The 25591-nt window shown below is 42.0% G+C and overlaps 1 protein-coding gene across 1 annotated transcript in view; it reads right to left on the bottom strand.

Moving 5' to 3' along the window:
* Nucleotides 1-212: 212 nt before the first annotated feature.
* LOC108793923 (EH domain-containing protein 4) overlaps nucleotides 213-25591 on the bottom strand; it is a 38322-nt gene continuing 12943 nt past the window's right edge. Inside the window, exons 3-4 of the mRNA XM_018564883.1 lie at nucleotides 11920-12017; nucleotides 213-634 (exon numbers count right to left, since the gene is read on the bottom strand). Of these exons, the coding sequence (XP_018420385.1) occupies nucleotides 216-634; nucleotides 11920-12017 (517 nt within the window). The 3' untranslated portion in view covers nucleotides 213-215. The remainder of the gene's footprint in view (nucleotides 635-11919; nucleotides 12018-25591) is intronic.

The following is a 25591-nucleotide window of genomic DNA, read 5'->3' as shown; positions in this document are numbered from 1 at the left end:
CTCATCAGTGCTGGCTAGCTTGTAACTGCAATATATGAAAGTAGAACACTGTGTGAAGCTGGCTTTATGTCTTGCCAGGGGTCCTGCAGAGAGTTTTCCCACCCAACCCAAGAATTGCATACAATAATAAGACCCATGTACCTGTAGATAGCTTTAAAACCCTGCAAAAGTCTGAATGATATATTTCTGTAAAACTAACGTATATCTAATACTAATCATACCTTGGCAAGGCGAGCTCTCTTAATCAGGTCATTTAGTTTTCGGAGTGCGGCATTCTTTGGCAGGCTCTGGATATCCCGAAAGAGGTCTTGGGCTTCCATTTCAAAGAGTTTCCTGTTCTCAGTATTCTGCAGAGGTTTTGCCCAGAATGAGCCAATGTAAACACGGACCACCTCTGGGGTGTTGATCACTTTTCCTAATGACCACATGAGGGCTCCATAGACTCTCATTAGCTGCTGGGTATCTACTTGATCAGCTTTGTTGAGAACCACCCGGATTTTGTCATCTTGACCCCGAAAGGCTTTAATTGCTTCTGAGAACTCATCGGATATATCCAATTTATGGGCATCAAAGAGGAGAATGATCCGGTCAACCCGTTCTGCAAACCACTGCAACACTTGGCAGAAGTCATAACCTATGGGAAAAAATAATAATGGTAATCACAGGCATCCTAACATTAACTTTCAATTCAGGACTAGAAGACTGTGAAATACCCGTTTTACAAAGCATCCCAAGCCAACAACCTCACCTCCAATGATATGGAAATTTGGAGACCCAAAAGCAAGTGTTAAAGAGGAACGTTACCCATATCTTCAAAATAACCTTTAGCAATGTTTAGTAATGAAAATCTATAAACACATACTTCTAGATAATTGTCGGCTTTTTATTCTTTGCATATCTTATTTTTCTTTTCCTCCCCATTCTTCTCCCAGTAGCCATTTTAACTAAGGGCAGGTTATTAGATCTTCCTTTACTCCCTGGCACATGCAACTAGGACATGTGACCATGTACATCATCTCAGTGGAGGAAAATGCCTTTCCCTGAGATCTCGTGAGATTACAGATGAGATTTCCCAGCAATGCACTGCTGATGTAATCTTCCAAGGATGCAACGCTTGGGCACAATTACATAATTTGTGCAAAAATGGACCAGGAAGTGGAAAAACAGTAATTGTAAGTAAAATAAAAATATGTTTGTTTAGCTAATGAATGTAAGATGATTTCATACCAGCACGCAGAGCTGTATGCTGATGTGATTTTTAGTCAAAAGGGGTAAAGGTCCGCTCTAAGGCTCTTAGAATGGCAGCTGAGTGCTTCAATGCAATCTTGCTATCATGCCACACTTGGCATAATTCTGTATCTGTGCCCATGTGCTAAAGTGCAGACAATCCCATTTTAAAGTTTATCTGCAATGATTAACTTTGGATTACTACAACAGCTGTGTGCAACAGGTACATTTTATGCAAAAATTGAGGTCAAAAGCCAACTTCATAAATCTCTCCACTAGCAAAGTATCACCCTCTGACTGTCTCAGCTTTCTCTTTGTTATAACTCTTAAGGTGCCCATACACCTTACGATTATCGGACAAAACTTTTCGTCCGATGATCGAATAGTCGTACGATTTTCGTACGGCAGCACCATCCTGCCCCGATGATCGCAAGATTAATTTAGCCGTAATTAACGAAAAGCACCTGGACGAAATGCGGTAATTGATTTGCCGTATTTTCGTTAGCGCAGGCGCAGTGTAGATCGTACGACTTTTGACGGACGGAAACGCCAGCAACCTTACGACAATCGTACGATCTAGCAAAGTTTTCAAACATGCTTGACCGTCAAAAGTCGTACGATTGCACAGTAATGTCGGTCGGACACTGCAATGCACACATACGATTATTGGACGAAAAGTCGATCGCATACGAAAATCGTACGATAATCGTAAGGTGTATGGGCACCTTTAGGGTTGTGCACACAGGTGTAATAAAATACTCCCATCTATTTTACAAAGCATCCCAAGCCAACAACCTCACCTCCAATGATATGGAAATTTGGAGACCCAAAAGCAAGTGTTAAAGAGGAACGTTACCCATATCTTCAAAATAACCTTTAGCAATGTTTAGTAATGAAAATCTATAAACACATACTTCTAGATAATTGTCGGCTTTTTATTCTTTGCATATCTTATTTTTCTTTTCCTCCCCATTCTTCTCCCAGTAGCCATTTTAACTAAGGGCAGGTTATTAGATCTTCCTTTACTCCCTGGCACATGCAACTAGGACATGTGACCATGTACATCATCTCAGTGGAGGAAAATGCCTTTCCCTGAGATCTCGTGAGATTACAGATGAGATTTCCCAGCAATGCACTGCTGATGTAATCTTCCAAGGATGCAACGCTTGGGCACAATTACATAATTTGTGCAAAAATGGACCAGGAAGTGGAAAAACAGTAATTGTAAGTAAAATAAAAATATGTTTGTTTAGCTAATGAATGTAAGATGATTTCATACCAGCACGCAGAGCTGTATGCTGATGTGATTTTTAGTCAAAAGGGGTAAAGGTCCGCTCTAAGGCTCTTAGAATGGCAGCTGAGTGCTTCAATGCAATCTTGCTATCATGCCACACTTGGCATAATTCTGTATCTGTGCCCATGTGCTAAAGTGCAGACAATCCCATTTTAAAGTTTATCTGCAATGATTAACTTTGGATTACTACAACAGCTGTGTGCAACAGGTACATTTTATGCAAAAATTGAGGTCAAAAGCCAACTTCATAAATCTCTCCACTAGCAAAGTATCACCCTCTGACTGTCTCAGCTTTCTCTTTGTTATAACTCTTAAGGTGCCCATACACCTTACGATTATCGGACAAAACTTTTCGTCCGATGATCGAATAGTCGTACGATTTTCGTACGGCAGCACCATCCTGCCCCGATGATCGCAAGATTAATTTAGCCGTAATTAACGAAAAGCACCTGGACGAAATGCGGTAATTGATTTGCCGTATTTTCGTTAGCGCAGGCGCAGTGTAGATCGTACGACTTTTGACGGACGGAAACGCCAGCAACCTTACGACAATCGTACGATCTAGCAAAGTTTTCAAACATGCTTGACCGTCAAAAGTCGTACGATTGCACAGTAATGTCGGTCGGACACTGCAATGCACACATACGATTATTGGACGAAAAGTCGATCGCATACGAAAATCGTACGATAATCGTAAGGTGTATGGGCACCTTTAGGGTTGTGCACACAGGTGTAATAAAATACTCCCATCTATGCTGGATCTTTCCGCCAGAAGCCTTTGTTGCCATTTAATTACTCTGGTTTATGCGCAATCCCATGTATACTGCATTGAGAGGTGCATGCGCCTAAGCTTATTCTATTCACTCGAATGTTCAATGATTTTAGCCAATATAATGAATCCATGTACATATGCACCCAGGTTGTAAGTCCTCTCCAAATGCAGGTTTTGGGTCCCTGAACTCTGCTCTAAAATATGTATCCAAACGCCACAATCTACATAGACACAAAAGCCGCATTTGTTTCTGCCCGTGTGCATGAGGCCTCAAATAACAGGTAAAAGTCAAAAGAGCCATCCTAAGGCTTATGGAATTAGGACATAATGAGTCTGTAAGAGCATACACAGATATAAGTGGGTGGGGCCACCGCCAAGTAACAGCATTGGTGACGTGACCATGCACAGAATGTTCTGTTATGTTAATGACCTTAAAGAGCAACAATGTATTTTACAAACTATTTGTAGTTATAGTATGTAGTCATTTATATTAAAGGAGCAATATTGCTTATGACAGGTTTCCTGCTCAGACGGACAACAGGCTCTGCATGTGCTCCACCCTTTATTATCAGCTTCTGTTCAGTAATTTTCCACTTTACTGGTCACCAGTCTTTATACCAGGCCTTACAACTCTCAAACTAGCCAGTGATCAATTCCTCCTATTTAGTGTGAAATCAAATCTGTATTTGTTGTCCTGCAGTAAAATATCAGGTTCAAACCTGCAATACAGCTGAGGAAAAAGGGAGCATTGGTGGCTTTTACTGACAACACGGTATAAAGACTTTCAGACATGTTGATAAGCAAAACTGAAGTAAATTGGGAACTTTAGCAGGACTGAGTGTTTTAGCTGAAACATGGAGAGTTGTACATGAGGTAGCTGATACAAACATGGACACATTTGTTGGAACCCTTCCTTGAAAAAAAGAGAACCCCACAATTTTCCCTGAAATGAACTTGAAACTGAAAAAAGTAATTTGTATCTTTGAATTTTGATTATTCAGCAGGATATTTTAATATAACAAACGGAACAGTCATGGACAAAAATAATGGGACCTAATATTTTGCTGCACAGCCTTTAGAGGCGATCAATACAAACAAGCAATTTCTGTAGCCATCAATGAGACTTCTGCAGATGCCAACAGGTAGTTTGGCCCACTCTTAATCACTTGCTGACCAGGTGTTTACACCCCGTTCCTGGCCAGGCCGTTTTTCAGTATTCAGCGTTGAGGTACCTTGGCTGACATTTATTCCATCATGCAACGCTGTACTGAAATTAATTTTATACCATTTTTTGGGGACAGATAGAGCTTTATTTTGGTGGTATTTAATCACCACTGGGGTTTTTATTTTTTACACTATTAAGCAAAAATTACTGACATTTTTTTTGTTATAAGTTTTTTCCCCCATTATGTTAGGAAACAATTATTAACACCCAATGTTTTGGTAAAATATGAAAGACGGGGTCACGTCAGGTAAATAGAAACCAAACATGTCAAGCTTTAAAATTGCGCGCACCCGCGAAATCACAAAGAACTACCATACCCAGAATTGACCATAGGCAGCGCTTTAAAAGCTTTTACCGCTCATCAGTTTAGTGTTATCAGTGATTGATGGCCCTAGAATTATTGCTCTCACTGCAGCGTTCACAGCGATATAGAATATGTGCACCCGACGCATGTTTGCATGCATGTATGTATGAGTGGGGACTTTTAAAAAATTGTGTTTTTTTTTTTAATTCTTTTTCATGTGTAACTTTAAATTATTTTTTTTGCTTTTTTTTCCCACTTAACTTTATTGTTATCACATAGAGGGATAAGAACCCCCCCCCCCCCCCTATGTGATAGCAAAGATATGTGACAGGTCCTCTTTATGGATACAAAGGGTCTCCAAGACCCCTAATGTCAGCTAGGACCCCCCCCAAAGATGCCGATGAAGCAGAGATCTGCTTTATCAGTTTCTCTCCAGCGTCTGAAGCTGGAGAGTGACACAAGAATGCGGATGTGATGTTATATACACCACTTACACATTTTGACAGCGGAGAGGGGACCGGAGGGAGATCGTGTACCGATCCCATGTCACAGAGCCACTATGCTGGTCCCAGACTCGCACCGGGCACAGCGGACGGACACGGACCGGCAGCTTTTACAAGTGATCCGCCGGCTCTATAGCCAGCGGATCGCTTACATGTTAACAGGCATCGCCTGTTAACACGCAATTTAGGCACTTTCCCGCTCACGTGAGTGGGCGTGGCTGAGCGGACGTTTAAGAACGCCGGCTCAGATCCAGGGAGATCAAGGCCAGCCGTTAATGCACAGCAGCCGGCCGGGAGGCGGTTAAAACTGCTCCAGTTGCCTCAGGTTTGAAGGGTGCCTTCTCCAGACTGCATGTTTCAGCTCTTTCCATAGGAGGTTCAATTGGATTCAGATCAGGGCTCTGATAAATAAACACATATACACTTGGCTTCCAGTTCTAAAATAATATTAGGCAGTTTTGTTGAAATAAATAATGTCTAATGTCACTGGGTGTTACATAAACTTCCTTTTACTTGACACAAAGCAAAAACAAAAAACAAAACACTTCTTATCTTTAGAAAACACACAACGGCCCAGCAAAAGCAATTTGGACATTATAAACAAAATAACCCTCAGAAATACACTAGATAAAAACAGGACATGTATTTGACAATAAAATTGAGTGTGTGCGCATATATATATATATATATATATATTCAACCCCCTTTTAAAGTGACACTATTCGCAGGAGTTAAATCTTAAAAATGCATTCAAGTACCCCAACTATTAACAAAAATGTGTCTTATTTGTATAGCCCTCAGCTGTAGATCCTCAAATCATCTCTGAATTGGTGAGGACACTGTCCTTCCTTCTGCAGGGTGCTACTTTTCTTCCCCATGGTCCCTGTGTGTGTTGTAAAGTAGTCACCGCTCTAAGATCACTCTTGTGCCAGACTACAATCTTAAGTATTGAGATTGTAGTCCATCACGTGAGCGAGCTTGGAGTGGTGGCTACTTTACAACACATACAGGGACCATGGGGAAGAAAAGTAGCCACCCTCCAGAAGGAAGGACAGTGTCCTCACCAATTCAGAGATGATTTGAGAATCTACAGCTGAGTGATACACAAATAGGATACATTTTTATTTATAGTTAGGGTACTTGAATGCATTTTTAGGATTTAATTTCCAAGTTTAGTGTCCCTTCAATGAGCACTTATAATCAAATGTTAAAGTCTATATCCAGACAAACATCAAATGCCCCCATTTTGGTAAAAAATAACCCAAAGCCCTTTTTCTTACCTGCCACTGCCATTACAAGTCTCTCGCTGGTGCTTCAGAGGTGCAGTCTGGGCTTAATGCCTTCAGCACCTGTTAAGACTCTACTGGTGGACAGCAAATGGGTAGTGTTCATGCCCATGTCCCACTCTGCAGCGAGGAAGAGCAGATTTGGGACCTGGCATGTCACATGACCATGGATTTAGGCGAGTATGTAGGGCATCAAGATTCATTTTTAATTTATTTGCATTATTGCTGCAGATATTAGCTGAAGGGGACTTGGCTAGAGCACAGCTTTATCTTGAAGCTACATTAAGATGGAATTAGGAAATAGTGGCCACAAGCCCAAAAGCCCAGCTGGATCATATGATATGAATTGGAGACAAGTCCACTTTAAATGAAGTTGAAGTTTGAATCTTCCATAAAGAAATAAGAAATGATTTCCAGTAACTTTGAATATTTGCAGGAAATAAAAGACCCGATAGGGAAATCCTGGGGCAAAATAAAACCAAGGCTTCCAAGTTCCAACAATTGTACAAAAAAAAAGGGGATTTAGGGTAGGAAGTCAAAACAGCAGAATAATCATAGATTGTTTGATCCTGGTCAGTACAGTACAGCTGGAAACTTCAAAGCAAGCCAACTGTTGGAAGGGAAGATGGAGAATCATAAATGTGTTTGTACCTAGAGAATGTCAGGAAGCAGCAGAATTATTAGCCAAAAGGAAATGATAAAGTCCCAAAGTGTACCCTGTCGGTGACTGAATAAGACTAAACTTAACACCATAGGCCTTGTACCTACGGGGTTTCAGTTTCTATAAGGGCAGTGTACACAGCAAGCTTTTACAAAGCATTTGTAAAGCTTGCTTAAAGAGTAAATCCACTTTTGTTGAGAAAAAATCATCTTCTTTGGGTGATCAATGTACACTGCAAGGACTTTAACAAACTTTGTTCCAGTTTTCTAAATGTTTCTGTTCTGAAGAAAAAGCCGTTTTACTATGTCCTTTCCAGGCTGATCCCTGAGGATCCAGTCATAGCATATCCAGTGCGTTCCAGTACGATTTGAGCATGGAACGCACTGGATCACAAAAAACAAGCCAGGCTGCGTTCTGGGACGGGAGGGTGCGTGGTGGTGCCATTCAAGGCGATCGTCTATACCATAACGCGTAGTACTGGAATGCCCTGCGTTCTGCATTCTTTACATCACTTCCTGTTCATTCATGAGCTTCTCAATGGGAAGTAGCACTCTGTACAGAGTATTCGTCCCATTCAGAAACTGGGTGATAGTAAATATTTTCTGAATGAATGGGAAGCCTCTGTACTTTCCATTCATTTGGAACAGATGCTGCAGAAAAAGAGATTGAGGATTCTGTGTCCTCAATTTCTTTTTCTATTTTAGAAGGGAAATATCAGGGGTCTGTTTAGACCCCTAATATTTCCCCGGGGCCCCAACAGTAAAAGAAAAAACGAACAAAAATTAAATTAAAAAAAATCCTGGGAGGCGGGGCTCTGGGTGACATCACACGCTTGTTGAGGGGGCACATTTTTTTTTTCTTGCCTCGGGCGCAAAAAGGATCTATGGCTCTGCTCCCGTGGTGCTCGTGTGGCTGCCGGCTGAATGTATCAGACGGGAATGGGCAGGACACCTTTCCCCGTGTGCAACGTCGGTCACACACGAGCACCGCGGGAGGACAGGACGCAGGCGCACAAGAGGAGACCTGGAAAGCTGCAGGTTTTACGTAAACGCTTTTACGGCTCATCAGTTTAGTGTTGACAGTGATTGATGGGCCTAGAATTATTGCTCTCACTATGACTTGCGTGACGATATGCAACAACATGTGTGGTGCAATTTTCGTTTTTGCATGTAGGGGCGGGACCTATAAAAAATGTTTTTGCTTTTTTTTTTATCTGTTACTGTAATTTTTACAAATTTTTTTTTACACTCAGCTTTATTGCTATTGCATAAGGGGCTAAGAAAACCCTATGTTATAGTAAATATGTGACATGTCCTCTTCATCTGCTTCACCAGCTTCTTCTTCTGGCTCTAGGAGCTGGAGAATGTGCCCAGTGATACCGGAAGTGATGTAAGGCACATCACTTCCGGGTCCAGTGATCGGAGGAGAGATCAGCGGCTGGAAACTGCTAATCTCTCCTCCGATCCATCAGGGGAGACCCGCCGTGCCAGTCCTGGGCTCACAAGGGGGACAGTGGAGCCCAGGAAGCGGACGGCAGCACCGGCGAAGGGGGGGGACACATGCCACAGCACAGTACAAGAGATCCTGTACCTGTAGAGGCAGCAATCACCAGCTGTTTAAAACAGCTGCAGCCGTGTTCTTGGTATAACCACTTCCAGCGGAGGACGTACATTTACGTGAACTAGCTGGAAGTGGTTAAAGTTTCACATATAAAATAAAAACACCACAAAAAAATGTTTAAAGTCCCCCGCATACACACATCAGGTGCATCTACATGCGAAAACAACAATTGCACCGCACATGTTACATATCGTCGCAAATGTCGGATCGTGAGCAATAACTCTAGGGCCATTAATCACTGGTAACACTAAACTGCTGAGCAGTAAAAGCTTTAAAAGTGTCGCCTATGGGAAAGTTTGGGTATGGTCGTTTTTTGCAATTTCACGGAAACAAGCAATTTTAAAGGTTGACATTAGGGATGCACCGATACCACTTTTTTAAGGCCGAGTACGAGTACCGATACTTTTACTCGGTATCGCCGCCGATACCAATGCTTGTATCGGTATCGGGGCATCCCTAGTTGACATGTTTGGGGTCTATTTACCCAACGTGACACCGTCTTTTATATTTTACCAAAAAATTGGGTAATAATAAATGTTTCATAACATAACGTAGGGAAAACAGTTTTTTCCCAAAAATATTCTGTACTTTTTTCTTTACATAGTAAAAAATAAAACTCCCAGTGCTGATTAAATACCACCAAAAGAAAGCTCTATATGTCCCCAAAAAACTGGTATAAAATTTCAGTACAGCGTTGCATAATGGAATAAATGTGAGTCAATGTACCGTAACGCTAAATACTAAAAAGTAGCCTGGACAGGAAGGGGGTGTAAACACCTCGGTCATCAAATGGTTAAAGCTGAGACCTTTTATATTTGCATTTTAGCAATCCTTAAAATGTGTGGCTGCATTAGTTTCCTCTTTTAAGCTTTTTTCCTTTATTTTCACCTGGTGGTCCAGCCAAAAAGTTAATTTTTTTATCCTCCTTTAACAGACCAAGCTATCCAGCAAAAGTGGCAGGTAGAGGGCTGAGAAACTATTTAACACCGTCAGGGGTGCTTACAAATGGTCAGCTTTATTTATGCAAAAAGGTAAAATTAAAAATTGCTGATGTAAAATACTTATAATGTAAGTATTGGTAACCAGCAATATATTCAATTTTTATTTTTGTGTTTAGGTACCCTTTGAACTCAGATTTTGAGTGTCACTTAAAAGAAGCTGCCAGCAGGCTCTCAACAAGTTTCAAGTAGTGTTTGCACTGCCTTATATTACGACATGAAATGTGTCAGAAAGGTAAAGTTATGTTTTAAATGCAACAACTTAAGAGGCATACCTCTATACATAAATGAAGCACATGACTGAGTCATAATGCAACTAAACAGAGAAAATAAGCCCAACTGCCCGAAGATCAGAGAATATACTCGAAAGTCTATTTTTAGTGGACTGAGAAATACAATTTCTCAAATGATGCAATACTCTACCAGTGTGAAACTCAAACAGAATAAAATATTCCACTTCCACTTAAAGAAAATACACAAATAATGAAAATCCCCCTAAGCTGGGCAGCGATATCCCCAACCTCGGCAATTCAGCTGACATGTGCAGGAATTTTAAGAAATGTTTAATACAACTTTCATTCATTATTACCAATTTTATATAACTGAATCCATTTGTGCAAATCTTGCATGAAAACATTTATAGCTAGACTTATTAGGACGTAATCATCAATGATTTGGTGGTGAACCCCACTCAATAAAAACATAAAATAGCTAAATTCACCAATGTAAGATTCGATGCGATTCACCTCACATTTACTGTCAGTATAAATCCTATGTATTATATGACATTTGCTGGGCACATCTTGTTAGGACGAATCTTGCTAATACAGTTGCAGCTATTTTTCAGCTTTGGCTGAATCTTTGCGGGATTTTTGGGGCGAATAGCGTTATGGAAGCGGAATGTTCTTTTGTTTATTTGCTGACATGCTTTCCATGGTGCTGAAACTGTGTTTATACACAGCTTCAGCAATGGAATGGTTAAGGTCATCTTTTAAAATGAAGAAAAATGCAGACAAGCAGGCTGATATGCCCATAGCATGAGAGCAGCAGTCCCCCCTCCCATACCTGCCAAGGTATCCATCAGAAATGGGCAGGAGCTTTGAGAGGGGTTCCCTGACATAATGGTGATCCCCCTCCCAAAGCATCCTCATGCTGATGGTTTGGGGACAAGTAGATGTTCACCCCCCTCTCTGGTGAACTGGTTTTAGGGGTGCCCTGAACGCTAACCACTTTACTGGTAAGAAAAAGCGGTTAAAAAAAAAAGGCAATCCTCGGTCCCTGTAATCCTTAGACTCGTCCCCTGGACAGTCTAAGGATCCGTGATGTCATTACTTCTAGCATTGGACCTGAGGACACCAAGGAACATTCTACAGCTGAAGTGGAGAGGGAGAGAGGCGAGTGGTCACCACCACGGGACCAAGGGTCAGGTGAGCGTATCTTCTTTATTTTAGACCATAGACCAAAACAAGCACTTAACCCTTGCAGTGTGGGAGTAATCCCCCTGCAAGGGTTAATTGTTTACATGCCCGGAGTTCTTCTTTAGGAAATTCTTATTAGAAAACAGCTTCCTAGACTTCCTGATCTTTTCACAAGAAAGGCTGCTACATTCTAATCTGAAGACATAGGTAAAGAAAACTGCACCACCTATCTGAGTGAAGAGCGACATTTTCACAATCTATGGAAAAGATTGCAGAGAATGTAGCACCAACATAGGGGGTGCACGCACGCACACCTGAAACGTCAGCTAGAAATGCTCAGCTCCCCGGCCAGGACCATTAAAAAGCCTAGAAATGTAGCCTCCATCTCCGTGACTACCCTCTGAACTGTAACATAAAATGGATATTGACGGGGCGTCTTTATTTTTTGTTTGGAATATGATAAATATTTGAATTTAACGTAACCAAATTATGTAAATGCCTTGGTACTGGCCAAGGCAGGCAAGTGCGGTTAAGAACTTATGGCAAGGCAACTTCTGGGCATGTTTTAGTTCAGCGGAAGTCTAGCGTGATCACCTGTCAGCTGAACTTACCTCTGCTAATACGTTGCTTCTCTCCAGAGAGGATTCCAGGAGAATCGATGATGCTGATGCTCTGAAGAACCTGATTGGGCAACTGTGAGCACATAAACCTGCAAGAAAGAAGAAAAACAATGTTATCCAGCAAAACAATTTCACCTTACAACTTTGATGAGCTAGATATGAGCTAGATATACTCAAATATACACTGAGGGTCGCAGAACTGCCAGTACAAGGCTGGCCATTGATTTTTATTTGGTAAGAAGTGACACGAGCAATCTGTAAATGTGGACTATGGTGTACAAAAAGGACCAAATGAAAGCTTTCTGCTTCTTCTGCATGCACCACATCACTAAAGCACTGGGGACATTCAAAGGCAAGCATTACACAAGGGTAGAGGCAGCGCTGCATAACAAGGGTTGGCTGTAACTGAATGTGACGCTCACTAAAACTGATTTTCTGGAATTCCAAAAGAACCGTGGTACTTCACTCACCATACATCGGGGTTACACAAGACATGTCCCATTTGCAGACATTATTTACTGGAGAGCGGCCAAAAACAAATTGACCTTCCAGTCACCAGACTCAAAAGATTGATATCAGCGCTCCTCCTGATTGCTTGCTCGGGGCAGAGCTGCAATAACTTACCATATTTCAATTTAAAAAAAAGTCTATCTGTATATACTGTATATTTAGTGCGAGTCCTCTAAGAACAGACACTCTTAAAGCGGATCAATGGGCATACAAATTGCGATATAAATTTAAGGCTGCAAAAATCGATAATAATCAATAATGAGAATCATTGTCAACGATTCTCATTATTGATTAGTTGATTCCGATTAGTTGACTCAGCTCAACCGCTAACCACCCCCCCTCCCAGCACCGCTTTGCTCCAGTGTTCTCCTCCCCATTGGTGCCAGCTGCAGCGGTCTGTGTCCCATTCAGTCCCCGCCTGTGTCGGCAGAGGCAGTGGGGGCACAGACCGCTGCAGCCGGCACCAGCGGGGAGGAGAGACTGTCTGTGTCTCTGCATTCCCCGTCTCATCTGCTGGTGCCCCGGTTCCTGAGCTGCACCCCATGCCTGGCTGCTGCCTTCTTCAAATCTTTCTTTGACCCAGAACATGTATCAATATAAGGAGTTCTTACATTTCTCAAACTTTCTTTGCTACTTGGTACAGATCAGTAATAAAAGTCAGTCAATTAGTATTTTCAGGAGGAGGTCAGCAATGGCAGCCCACATAGTTTTCTTATGTCTTGTGTAAACTAGGGATGCAGGGATATATATTGGCCGCTGAAACATAATCGGCCGAAAATTGTACTTTTGGCAAAAATGCCAAAGGTGCCATTTTTCTGCCGATATAGCGGTGCATCTCTGCTTTCTCTCCTCCCCGCTGGGCGCTGCTCCGTGTCCCAGCGGGGAGGAGAGAAACTGTCACAGGCGGCCGAGCACTGCTGGAGGAGAGCGCTGTTGGAGGAGAGCGCTGTGAGCGGCCAGCGTCTCTCCTCCCCGCTCAGCCTCTTGTCACAGATCAGTGTGGGCAGAGACAGCCATCGCTATCACAGGAGGCTGAGCTCTACTCCCTGCACCACTCGCTCAGGCTCCTGTGACAGCTGTCAGGAAGGAGAGCGAGGTACAAACACTCAGTGTTTACTGATCGCTGAGTGTTTACTATATCCTCAATTATGAATGAATGGGAAGTGATCTACATCATCTCCTCATCTCATTCATGATTGTGGTTATAGTAAACATACTCTGTCCTCATGTTATGAATGAACAGGAACACTCAGGGGATTCCTGTTCATTTATAACAGGGGCTGCAGAAAAAAAATAATTCTATTTTAAAAAAGGGAAATATCAGGGGTTTAGACCCCCAATATTTCCCCGTAGCCCCTAAAAGTAAAAATATTTAATAAAAATTAAAATAGTTCATAAATTTTTTTTGAAAAAAGTTAAAATAAAAAACATTTTTGGTTTCGGTCCGACATTTTTTTTTCATTTCGGTTTTGAAATTTTAATTTCGGTGCACCTCTAGTGTAAACCACTTCCAGACACCATATGTTGCCACTACATACGACCCGTAGAGATTCACCGAGCATTGCATGATAATATAGCAATAGAGTTTCTGCTGCTTCCAATTTTCATACAATAGCAGTAGCAAAACCCTCACTGAGACCATAATAACTGCCTCTTCCTGATAACATCAGCAGGGTCATTTTTTTCTGCTTGATGTGATTTTCAGCCCACAAACAAAATTAACTGGGCAGGTCTGGATTTCTTTGTACTCTTTATTCTGCCGAGTCCTCGTGAATCAGCTCTAATTATGGTCTTATACAAGAGGTTTACTGAAATGGGTTTTGGACTGCATATACTTTGGCAACCTAGAGTATCAGACATTCCCTCAACAGCTTCCAATTTTAGAACATAATGATTGGATCTTATTGCGGTATTCTGATTTCAGCAAATATCTGCACAAGACATTACTTAAAAAACACCACCTTCAGTTTGGCCTTTGGAATAGGCGTCAAGAATATGCAGCATTTATATCATAATGTTCCATCCTCTTTGTAAAGCTGCTCATAGACAATACAGGACAGTCTCCCTGTCTGGCAAAGACTGGATTCATGAATACCCCACCAAGTACCAATGCTTAGGACCAGCTATACGCATTAGAATAAGAGGTGGCCAATGCGAAGGTGACCAAGAAATGAATCAGAGGAAATGGCCAATGCCATTGAGGCGAACCATAAAAGAGGCAGATCTCTCTTGAAGATGGCTGTACAGGAAGTAGATCAGCCAGTCCTCATGTCACCTGACCACGCTGACCAATGAGTGCCTGCAATTCACAAACAAAAAAATCCATAGCGCAGGGCTGGGGGTATGGGGCACAGATAGTACACCCTCATCTCGTTGCTCGAACACACTAGAGCGCATCCTGGCCAGCTTCCTGCGGTTCAGGTGCGTGATGTAAATGGCACTGCAGCCACGACCCCCCGCTATTGCCCGCACCAGAACGCGTGGCACATCAGTGCCTGCATTACGGTCCAGTGCAATCTGAAAAAAATAGTGCATGCAGCATTTTTTCAGAGATCACAGTGGACCGGAATGCAGGCACTGATGTGCCACGCATTCTGGTGCGGGCGTTCGAACCACAATGTCACACAGTGGAATGGGGGCAGCACTCTCTCACACATACACAAAACGCACTACACATGCGTTTATTCCCATGCAGATGGCAGGGGTGGGAGGCTTGGTTTTATTCATTATTGTTTTAATTATCACATTTTTTTCCACTTAACTTAATTGCCATTATACAGGGGCCAACAAACCCCTATGTGATAGCATTTGGTGGCGACAGGTTCTCTTTATGGAGCCTTCCCTCCAATACAGATCCCATGTGCAGCCTGGCTTGTGACAGGTACCGTCTTGAGCAAAACAAACGACAAACGCACTCAACAATTTGTTACCAGTTATACAGTAAGGTGCACACGAAATGGGCTTTGAACAGTGGTACAGTAGAAAGGCATCATGGCACACTCACAAACCAGCATGTAAAACAACTTGTCTCACCACTAAGGACAATGACAGAGGTTTGGATACACGTCTTCTGCAAAGGATGTGTAAGCCGCACTGCCGCGCCAAGGCACCTCTTATAGTGCGGTCCTAACTCTAAACTATGAGAGTCTCCATCTTGGAGCACATGGGGGCAGAAGATATCAAATTGGGTGCAGGCCTGTCAGGATTTGGTGCAGCGACGCATGGGGTTTCTCAGCTGCCAATGGGATGTGCGGGATCCCTTGTGTGTCTCTGTACCTTTTAAGGAGGTGGGGCGTCCTCCTGACAGGCCTGCACCCAATTTGATATCTTCTGCCCCCATGTGCTCCAAGATGGAGACTCTCATAGTTTAGAGTTAGGACCGCACTATAAGAGGTGCCTTGGCGCGGCAGTGCGGCTTACACATCCTTTGCAGAAGACGTGTATCCAAACCTCTGTCATTGTCCTTAGTGGTGAGACAAGTTGTTTTACATGCTGGTTTGTGAGTGTGCCATGATGCCTTTCTACTGTACCAAGGTACCGTCTTGAGTCCAGCGCTCCTGTATCACTGATGACATAGCAGCTCAGAGAATGGAAATTCCATCCTGAAGTCATTTGCCGTGGTCCCCAGAAAAGTGGGAGACCCTGAAAACCACAGTGCGGAGGAACAACCAGGCTTCTACAAGTGATAGCGGCCCAGATCACTTGTCCAAAATGAGCGGTGGCTACCCTTGCTTTACATTTAGCCTTGCTTGCCCACAGCAGAGCTAAATGTAGAAAAAAAACAACAACCTGTCCGGCGCACGGAACAGCATGTCCCAGGTGTCAGGTGATAGGAATCGGGCACCCCTGACTCTGTAGGAGAACCCCTGATCGTAAGATGCAGAAATGAATTTGGAAAAAAAAATATGTATAGGACATAAATGATTTGGGTGCGAATCCCATAGGAGCCAGTAACCTACTGGGCTAGACAATGTCAGATCTGAACAATTTTGCAAAGAACTGACCACAAAATTTGTAACATGCAGAGGCACATAGAATGTTTCTTAATTTTGTTTTCATAATTTTCATCTGTTCTAATGAAATGCTCTCTCCTGATTTTTATCATGATGTTCCTCTTTCAGATTTTGCTCCATGCATTTCTGAATACCATCAGCTTCATTTTTACTAAAATCAATATGACCTAAACTGCCTTACATGACATCAAGCAATCATCTAGTGCTTGCAGTAACGGTATACACATTACTGAACAGTGTACAGAGACAAAATATTAGCAAAAGCCCCTGTGGCAGAGGCATGGGAGAGAAAGATAAAGCAGGGCGGGAATTTTGCTCATCTAGTATTTCATGTTGAGTGGGGGAAAAATATCTTTAGGGTCTTATCACTGCAATCATTCATAGTTACCACAACACTATTCAATGAAGATAATAAACGCCAACAATGGAGGAGAGAGGCATGTAAACTATACCAACAATGGAGGGGAGAGGCATGTAAACTATATCTTCAAAAAAGGGGAAGGGAGGAGAGGGACAGAAAACATATATTTCAAAAAAGGGGGGGGGGGGATCAATACAGGTTCCTAGAGAGTTGCCAAACCAGAACTTCCACTTTTTGTGCAAACGTGATGTAAACGGGCATTTACAGCTAGCAAGGCTTGTAGAAAACTATTCCAATACATTCAACTGAAAATTGGTTTGTTGAGGGGTTGTAAAGTATATCTGTCAAAGCTCTCAGGACTACTACAGTAGTATAGGAGTCGTCATTTTTTTTGTTTTTCACAGGAGCAGAATTATCCTCTCAAGTACCACATGGAAGCATGAAAGAACCACACTCAACTAAAGATCCTCAAATCATCTCTGAATCGGTGCCGACACTGTCCTTCCTTCTGGAGGGTGGATACTTTTCTTCCCCATGGTCCCTGTGTGTGTTGTAAAGTAGGCATCGCTCCAAGCTTGCTCCCATGATGAACTACAATCTCAATACAAAATTTTTAAACTAAACATGAAATTGTAGTCCATCACTGGAGCGAGCTTGGAGCAGTGGCTACTTTACAACACACACAGAGCCCATTGGGAACAAAAGGAAAACAGTGTCAACACGAATTCAGAGATTGAGGATATACAGCCGAGTGATACACAAAGAAGATACATTTTTGTTAATAGTTAGGGTACTTGAATGCATTTTTTAAGGTTTAGTGTCACTTTATAGGAGAACAATGGTTATTCAGTCACTTAGCAGCATTATGAGATATCTATAAACCTTTCCCAAGCCACACATGGTGGCTGCCACTGACATCACCTCTGAAGATGCTACTTGTCTGCCTACAACATGGACCCACTGGCTTCAACAACGTATGAATCGCTGCCCTGGAACAAGCATGCATATCAGGAAAGTCAAAATAAAATCAGACAACCTTATGTGCATACTGGTTTGAGCTAAGAAACCCAAAAGTATTAAAGTAAACAAAAGCATGACAACTGAAAAACTAGCATTTGCAGAACGAGATGTAGCAATGGCAGTCTCCATACTTGGAAGATTGGGTGACAGTCATTCTATTTCTATGGGAGTGCTGGTTGGAGATCTAGAGAGCACAACCAGCACACTAAAAATGCTGTGGAAATGGGAGCGGAGAATGAAGTCAATGGGTTTTGACTCTCCCCATACGGGGTTAGCAGAAGGTGAATTAATTTACAAGTTACAGCTCAAGAATGTGCAAATACTTGTTCCACTACACCCGATAGTGTATCTAGGAATGCAGCACTTCACATGCAGCCCCCATCATGGGGAGATAGCCTGCTGCAATCTAAAATTCCAAGCTGGTGTCAGAGCACCAAGCTCTGTTATTTAATTTATAGGGAAAATGCCATATATTGCAAAAATAAATAAATAAAAAACATAACTGAGCTCCAGGCAGATATAAAATATTCAACATGAATGCAGCTCGCAGAAGCGATCTGGCGACAGGTAAGTCGCCAGGATCGCTTCTGTTGTAAAGCCGACAGTCGGCTCTACAAGTTTAAACAGAGTTTAAACGTCGTCAGTCACGAAGGGGTTAATAAATACTTCAATTAAAAAAAAATCTTGTTTTTACTTGAGCAGCGGCCTGGTATCAGCCTCTTGTAATCCTCTGTACAGCCAAGGTCATACTGGGAGAGGGAAGTGCAAGTCTGGGAGCCAATCAGCTATGCTTCAGTGCTCAATTGCTACCAAGGAACATACTGATAGAATAGACAGGCAGACTGAATAAGAGAGAAGCTCATCAATTTGCTGCTTCTCAGACTTACAGGTCTCGTCTCAGAGTCAAGGCCTGTAAGTGTTCCTTAACTGGAATAGAGAAAGCTCAGGTCCCCTGCACTGCCAGACAGGGTTGTGCTGTGAGGTAGAGCTGTGTAAATCTAAGAACTGGATGGAGAGAATTACAAATCCTCTTAAAAGCAGTTTCCATATATGTATTTCATCTGTGTATTTTGCGGTTTGCGGGAGTTCAGCTCGTTGGGTCTCTATGTCCGAATGTTGCATATTTTCTTTGCACCTCATTGCGCAAGCAGATGACAAATCTTTACATCAGAAATTTTCAGTAAGAGAAGAGTTCTGAAGAAAATGAATGCAAGTGCCGTTAGTCAATAAAAAGCACGGCACTGTAATGGTTAATAAACATGTGTACGATTAGGAGGTGATTTTTAACCAAGTGCTTCTGGGTGTCTCAGTGTATGAAAATAAAGTGGATCAGTCTATACACATTAAAACAGTCCTTCACTTCTTTATACCTTCATGTGCATTAATACCGTTAAGTGACAAATCATATGCGTGAAAAAATTCAGGTGGGTAAACGAAAAAAATTTATATAAACAAATAAAGTCTCTGTAGTATACAGCTCCGCTTCAAAGCCAAATAGCAGAGCCTTCCAATGTTCGGTAGAGTAGTGCTTTCCTGGGGTTTGTATTAAGATCAATACATCCCCCTAATAGAGTGCGTACTCACCCCAAACTTTCGGCTGTAACAGACAGCCCCAAACGCTTTGTCTGATGGGACACCGTTACTGTGGCGTCTTTCGTATCTCGTTCTTTACCATCAGTCTTCTGTGTAAAGTCTTCCCACAGTCATGCAAAGAAAAAATATCTTTCATCGGGTAATAGTTCCACAAATAGTTTATTTAAAATTGAAAACCTGCAATTCCCCTGAGGACGTTGGTGGTGACGAAACATGTAGGGGCAGGTCTACCATACCAAACACGTTTGTTTTCGGACCGGCCGAATGTGATTTTTGAATTTTAAATAAACTATTTGTGGAACTATTACCCGATGAAAGAATTTTTCTTTGCATGACTGTGGGAAGACTGATGGTAAAGAACGAGATTCGAAAGACGCCGCAGTAACGGTGTCCCATCAGACAAAGCGTTTGGGGCTGTCTGTTACAGCCGAAAGTTTGGGGTGAGTACGCACTCTATTAGGGGGATGTATTGATCTTAATACAAACCCCAGGAAAGCACTACTCTACCGAACATTGGAAGGCTCTGCTATTTGGCTTTGAAGCGGAGCTGTTTACTACAGAGACTTTGTTTATATACATTTTTTGTCAGCACAATTAATTGTCATTCACAATTATTTTCGTTTGTATTTTCGTTTACCCACCTGAATTTTTTCACGCATACGATTTGTCACTTAACGGTAATAATGCACATGAAGGTATAAAGAAGTGAAGGGCTGTTTTAATGTGTATAGACTGATCCACTTTATTTTCATACACTGAGACACCTAGAAGCACTTGGTTAAAAATCACCTCCTAATCGTACACATGTTTATTAACCATTACAGTGCCGTGCTTTTTAGTGACTAACGGCACTTGCATTTATGTGGTTTTCTTAAGATTTGTAGTTCACAAACACGATTACATCTTTTTTTGATTCACCTACTAGCGCTGTTAATTTGGTTTAAACATCCTCAGACCCAGCGGTCTTTAATACAGCAGCTTGTATTTTACATCACAATATTTATTAATATTGATGTGTTGACACGATACACAAAAAATGAATCGCATTGACTTTGCAGTATTTAATATAAGTAATGTGTTAAGGAAACACTATTTTCATTTAAAATCACTGCCACCTGTGTGATATACAGCTAATTGAACTCCTAGCGCTGCTTATCTTGTTGTATCATCTGAAGAAAATGAAACCGAGGAAGCCAGCATCATCAGCAAAACATGCATTTACAAAGAAGATTTACTCATCTGGCAATGGTGATGGTCCCAAGTATTGAGCCAATTTACATAGCACGTTGTGTTCCTTTTCTGTTTGGTTATAACATAGTACATCAATAAAGTACTAGAAAAGGTGGCTACTAAGAAATAGGTGTTCGCTAAACGTTGCGAATATAAATTAAATTCACAACGTTTAGCGAACACTTAGATTTTTTGGGGGATCTAATTGGAGGTTGAACCAAAAGGGTTAGCTAGGGAGAGAGTGCAGTGCATTTTGTTTTTAGATGTTTTGACCGTAAGAACTTCAATCTGTTTGGGTTTCTCACTGCAGCGGTCACGTATTGGGTTAAGAGGGTGTGATATCCACAAGCGAGAACACTTATGGCTTTATACAAGAAATAGTCTCAAGGTGCTAAAAAAAATAAATTTAAAAAGCCAAAATGTATCCACATCCAGTGATCACCTTACAGTGACACTAAGGCCCCATTCACACCTAGGCGTATTGTAATATGCGTGTCTGTCACGCGTTTTTTTACCGCGATTCGCGGTAAAAAAGTCGCGCGACCGTTGCGCGATTCCGAAGGCTACTTGGCTGTATCCCAATGGAAAACGCCCTACAAAACGGCCCAAAGCAGTACCTGGACCTTTTCAGGCGTGGGCCGTTTTGTAGGGCGTTAGGGACGGGCGGAAATACGGCAAGTTGGGAACGAGGCCATTGACAACAATGCAATTTATATTTTTGACCGTTTTGTAGAGCGTTCGTCGAGCGTAGAACGCGCTACAAAACGGTCAGGTGTGAACGAGGGCTAAGTTTAGGAGCTAAATCTCAAGAATACATTCAGGTTCCCTAACTATTCATAAAAATGTATCTTATTTGTGTATCACTCGGCTGTAGATCCTCAAATCATCTCTGAATTGGTGCTGACACTGTCCTTCCTTCTGGAGGGGGGCTACTTTTCTTCCCCATGGTCCCTGTGTGTGTTGTAAAGTAGTCACCGCTCCAAGCTCACTCCCGTGATGGACTACACTCTCAATACAAATTAGTAAACTAAACGGGAGATTGTAGTCCGTCACAGGAGCGAGCTTGGAGCGGTGACTACTTTACAACACACACAGGGACCATGGGGAAGAAAAGTAGCCCCCCTCCAGAAGGAAGGACAGTGTCAGCACCAATTCAGAGATGATTTGAGGATCTACAGCCGAGTGATACCCAAATAAGATACATTATTGTGAATAGTTAAAAGGTACTTGAATGTATTTTGAAGATTTAAGGCCCCGTTCACATTGAGCGATTTATCGCGCGGTAATTCCCGCGATATCGTGGCTATTTACCGCGCGATATCGCTCTTCAATGCTTTGCAATGGGGCAAAGGGTCCTGCTGTCGTGGGTCGTGTGTCGCAACAGCAGGACCCTTTTTGGAGCGGATTTTGCCGCAATTCCAGCTTGCTCAATGCAAGCATTTGCGCGATATCGCGCAACAAATCGTGCGATATCGCGCAAAATACAAATCGCGCGACAAACACGCGATTTGCGAATCGTGCAGTGTGAATGGGGCCTAACGCCTGAGTTTAGGGTCACTTGAAAGGAATGATAACACAACTGCACCTGTGGGGTTTGTATAGTCCCCGCACAACAAAGACAAGCTGTGCAACCTCAGGCCCCATTCACACTTGGTGATTCGCAAATCGCGCATCTGTCGCGCGATTTGCTGTTTGTGCAATTTGCCGCGCGATATCGCGCAAATGCTTGCATTGAAAAGCATTCAATCGCAGCAAAATCCGCTCCAAAAAGGGTCCTGCTGTAGCGACACACAACAGCAGGACCCTTTGCCCCATTGCAAAGCATTGAAGAGCGATATCGCGCGGTAAATCGCTCAATGTGAACGGGGCCTCATTGTTCCCAGTGGTGTTGGGTGAAGTATGAAAAAGAAAAAGCAAAAAAAAAAAAAACACTTGTGGCACCAAAGCACTAGAAAGCACTCTGTAAATAACATAGCCAAGTGACTGTACATAGCAAATCATGTGATCAAGAAACACAAACATGAGCTCATCAGTGTATGCACATAAGAGTCACTGTTTCACTGTAGTAACCGCGTGCTTCTGACACACCTTTCCCAGCACTAAGAACATCAGATAGAAGAAACGGAACGTCATAAGCATCATTATTACCCAGGGTCAGCTGATGTATTGCAAAATGTTAACTCATCCCAAAGTCCCATTCACACCAGGGCGACAGCTTTTCAGTGCTGTGTTTGTGCTTTTTTTAGCACGTATATTACAGGCATTTTCTGTTCATATGCCAGTGCGTTTTTGAAGCTCGTTTTCAGTTGTCCAATGAGAAGCAAGCTCAGCTGCTGAAACTCACATTAAAAAAAAACCCCCAAAAACACGCGGCATCGCGCAACAACGCGCTGATCAGCGTGTTTCCATTGAAGTCTATGGAGCAAAACGAGCTGATCAGCGTGACAAAATAAGCTCAGGGACTATGTCAAGCGACAGGTGTATTTGTACGCGTGATTACGTGCATTTGCATGAACGGTCCCCATAGGAATGTTCAGGATTTTTTTTTCATTCGTTTTAGCACAGAAAAATCCGCTCTGGTGTGATCGGAGTCTAAAAACTGTAAATGAATGACACAAAAACTGACAACTAAACTGTAGTCATTTAGTACATTGCAAATGATGATGTTTCCACACTGTGGTTTCATTGTTTCCTTACAATGAGGAAAAAAGAGTTACGTTTCACGGGCAGCTCTTTGGTCAGAAGAATGAGCTGCTGGAGCATTTGCTGTTGCTCGGACATTTCTGGTGTAAAGCAGATTCAACCTCGAAAACACATTTTTTGGAACAAAGCAATCAGATGGAAGTCTGAAGGTGGTGACCCTTGCCATTTCTCAGCTGCCCACAAGTAGAAGGGTTTTCCTGTTTATCAAGGACTCAGTACACTTCCTGCTCATCTAGCTCTGCCCCCTCCTATTCTAGGAATCTGACTAACCACACCAACAAATTCAGACTTCATAGCCACACAAGGCACGCTGAAGCTAGGGGCCAGAGCAAATTAAAAAAAAAAGACACTTTGCCCACTCTGCCTCAGTAAATCTGTAGCTGAGCTAACTATCACCCGATTCTCCTAATAGGTATATGAACCCAAATTGGGTGAACTGTATGTACCCAGTACACAATACCACCAAGAATGTACAAACTCTGCAGCACAGGAGAAATGAAGATCCAGACATATTCCACTGGTGGGCATGGTGGCAATCTTAAAACATTTCAGGGGGAATTTATCAAAACTGGAGCAGACAAAAACTGGAGCAATTGTGCAGAGCAACCAATCAGCTTCTCTCTTCAGTTTGTTCAGTTAAGATTTGAAAATGAAAGAGAAAAGCCGATTAGTTGACTTGCACAGCTGCTCCAGATTTTGTCTGCTCCAGTTTTGATACATTTCTTTCTTCATATTTTGCTGGAATAAAGAGAAAACAAAAAAAAACAAAAACACCTCAAACTCTTGATGTACACAACATTTTCAATAAACAATTTTTTTTTTATGTGCACAATGGAAGGCAAATGGTACAAGTGCACTTTCTAAAACATGAAACACCATAATATGGTTCCTCATCCTTGCCTTTTCTCTAAATATAAAGAAAAAAAAAACCTCAGATGGTGTACTTACTGGTCATCGTCAACCCACAGGACACATCTATCCTATCCATCTATATAACCCAGAGCTGAGCCTTCCCATTACAACAGAAGTGCCTGGTCCCACACTGGATGTTAATGTACTGTGTGGAGAAGGGCAAGGCGGAAGGAAGGTGGCAGTATTTAGGCGTTTTGTTTTCATAAGTACATCTATACTTTAAGACTTAAATTTCACTAAGCTATAATTGTTCTTTTCTGTAACAACCCTAATTTGTAACATTAAAAGCTGGAAATATCAGTCACATGACTGCAAATAACACCTACAAGGTTATTCACTAAAGGGTGAAGGGTTTAGAGAAGGCAGGAGAAGTGAACAATCTAGGACAACATAGATGAACTGGAAAATGTTTCCAGTTCAGCTATTTTGTCCCATATTGTTAACTTCTCCTGCCTTCTCCAAACTCCTCACGCTTTTGTGAATAACCCTGCAAGTGTTTTAGGTAAGGGAATTGAATCTTTGGTGTTTCTCGACCCAAATCTGGGACAGATGGGTGTTTATAAGCGGCAGCGTACTGGTGATGTCGAAAATGTCATATATGCACTGGCCGCAATGATAAAAAAAATTATTTTTAAATTATCTTTTTACTTTACTGTTAGGGTCTTTGGGGAAATATCAGGGGTCTAAACAGACTCCTGATATTTTCCTTTAAAAAAAAAAAAAGAAGAGTTCTAAATATCTTTTTCTGCAGCCCTTTTGGCTATTGCACACACCCACTACCTGCTGTGTTTACATTCCCTGACCGAAGCTTTTTAAGCCATGTTTGCTTGAATAGCTCCTTAGAAGTGGAAAGGTGACCCTAGGGGTCTCATACAGGTGAAACTCGAATAATTAGAATATCGTGCAAAAGTAATTGCAGTAAGTGCTGCAAAAGGGGCCCAAACCAAGTACTGAGTACATATGCATGCTTGTACTTTTCAGAGGTCCGATATTGTTCTATGTACAATCCTTGTTTTATTGACTGCATGTAATAATCTACTTTTTTGAGGTTGTGGATTTGGGGTTCTTGGGGTTTTCATGAGCTGTAAGCCATAATCATCACAATTATGACAAATCACGGCTTGAATTATCTTGCTTTGCATGTAATGAGTCTATCTCATATATTAGTTTCACCTTTTAAGTTGCATTAGTGAAATAAATGAACTTCTGCACGATATTCTAATTATTCGAGTTTCACCTGTAGACCCCTAATGTCACCTTAAAGAGAAACGGTCATCTCCAATGTGCTATCACACCCCCAAGGTATGAGCCCCACCATGTG

Source organism: Nanorana parkeri, unplaced genomic scaffold (assembly GCF_000935625.1).
Source record: "Nanorana parkeri isolate BGI_ZX_2015 unplaced genomic scaffold, ASM93562v1 scaffold791, whole genome shotgun sequence".
In the NCBI taxonomy this organism is placed as follows: domain Eukaryota; kingdom Metazoa; phylum Chordata; class Amphibia; order Anura; family Dicroglossidae; genus Nanorana; species Nanorana parkeri.
The sequence above is the reverse complement of the archived record's forward strand: the minus strand, read 5'-3'. Positions and strand labels throughout refer to the sequence as shown.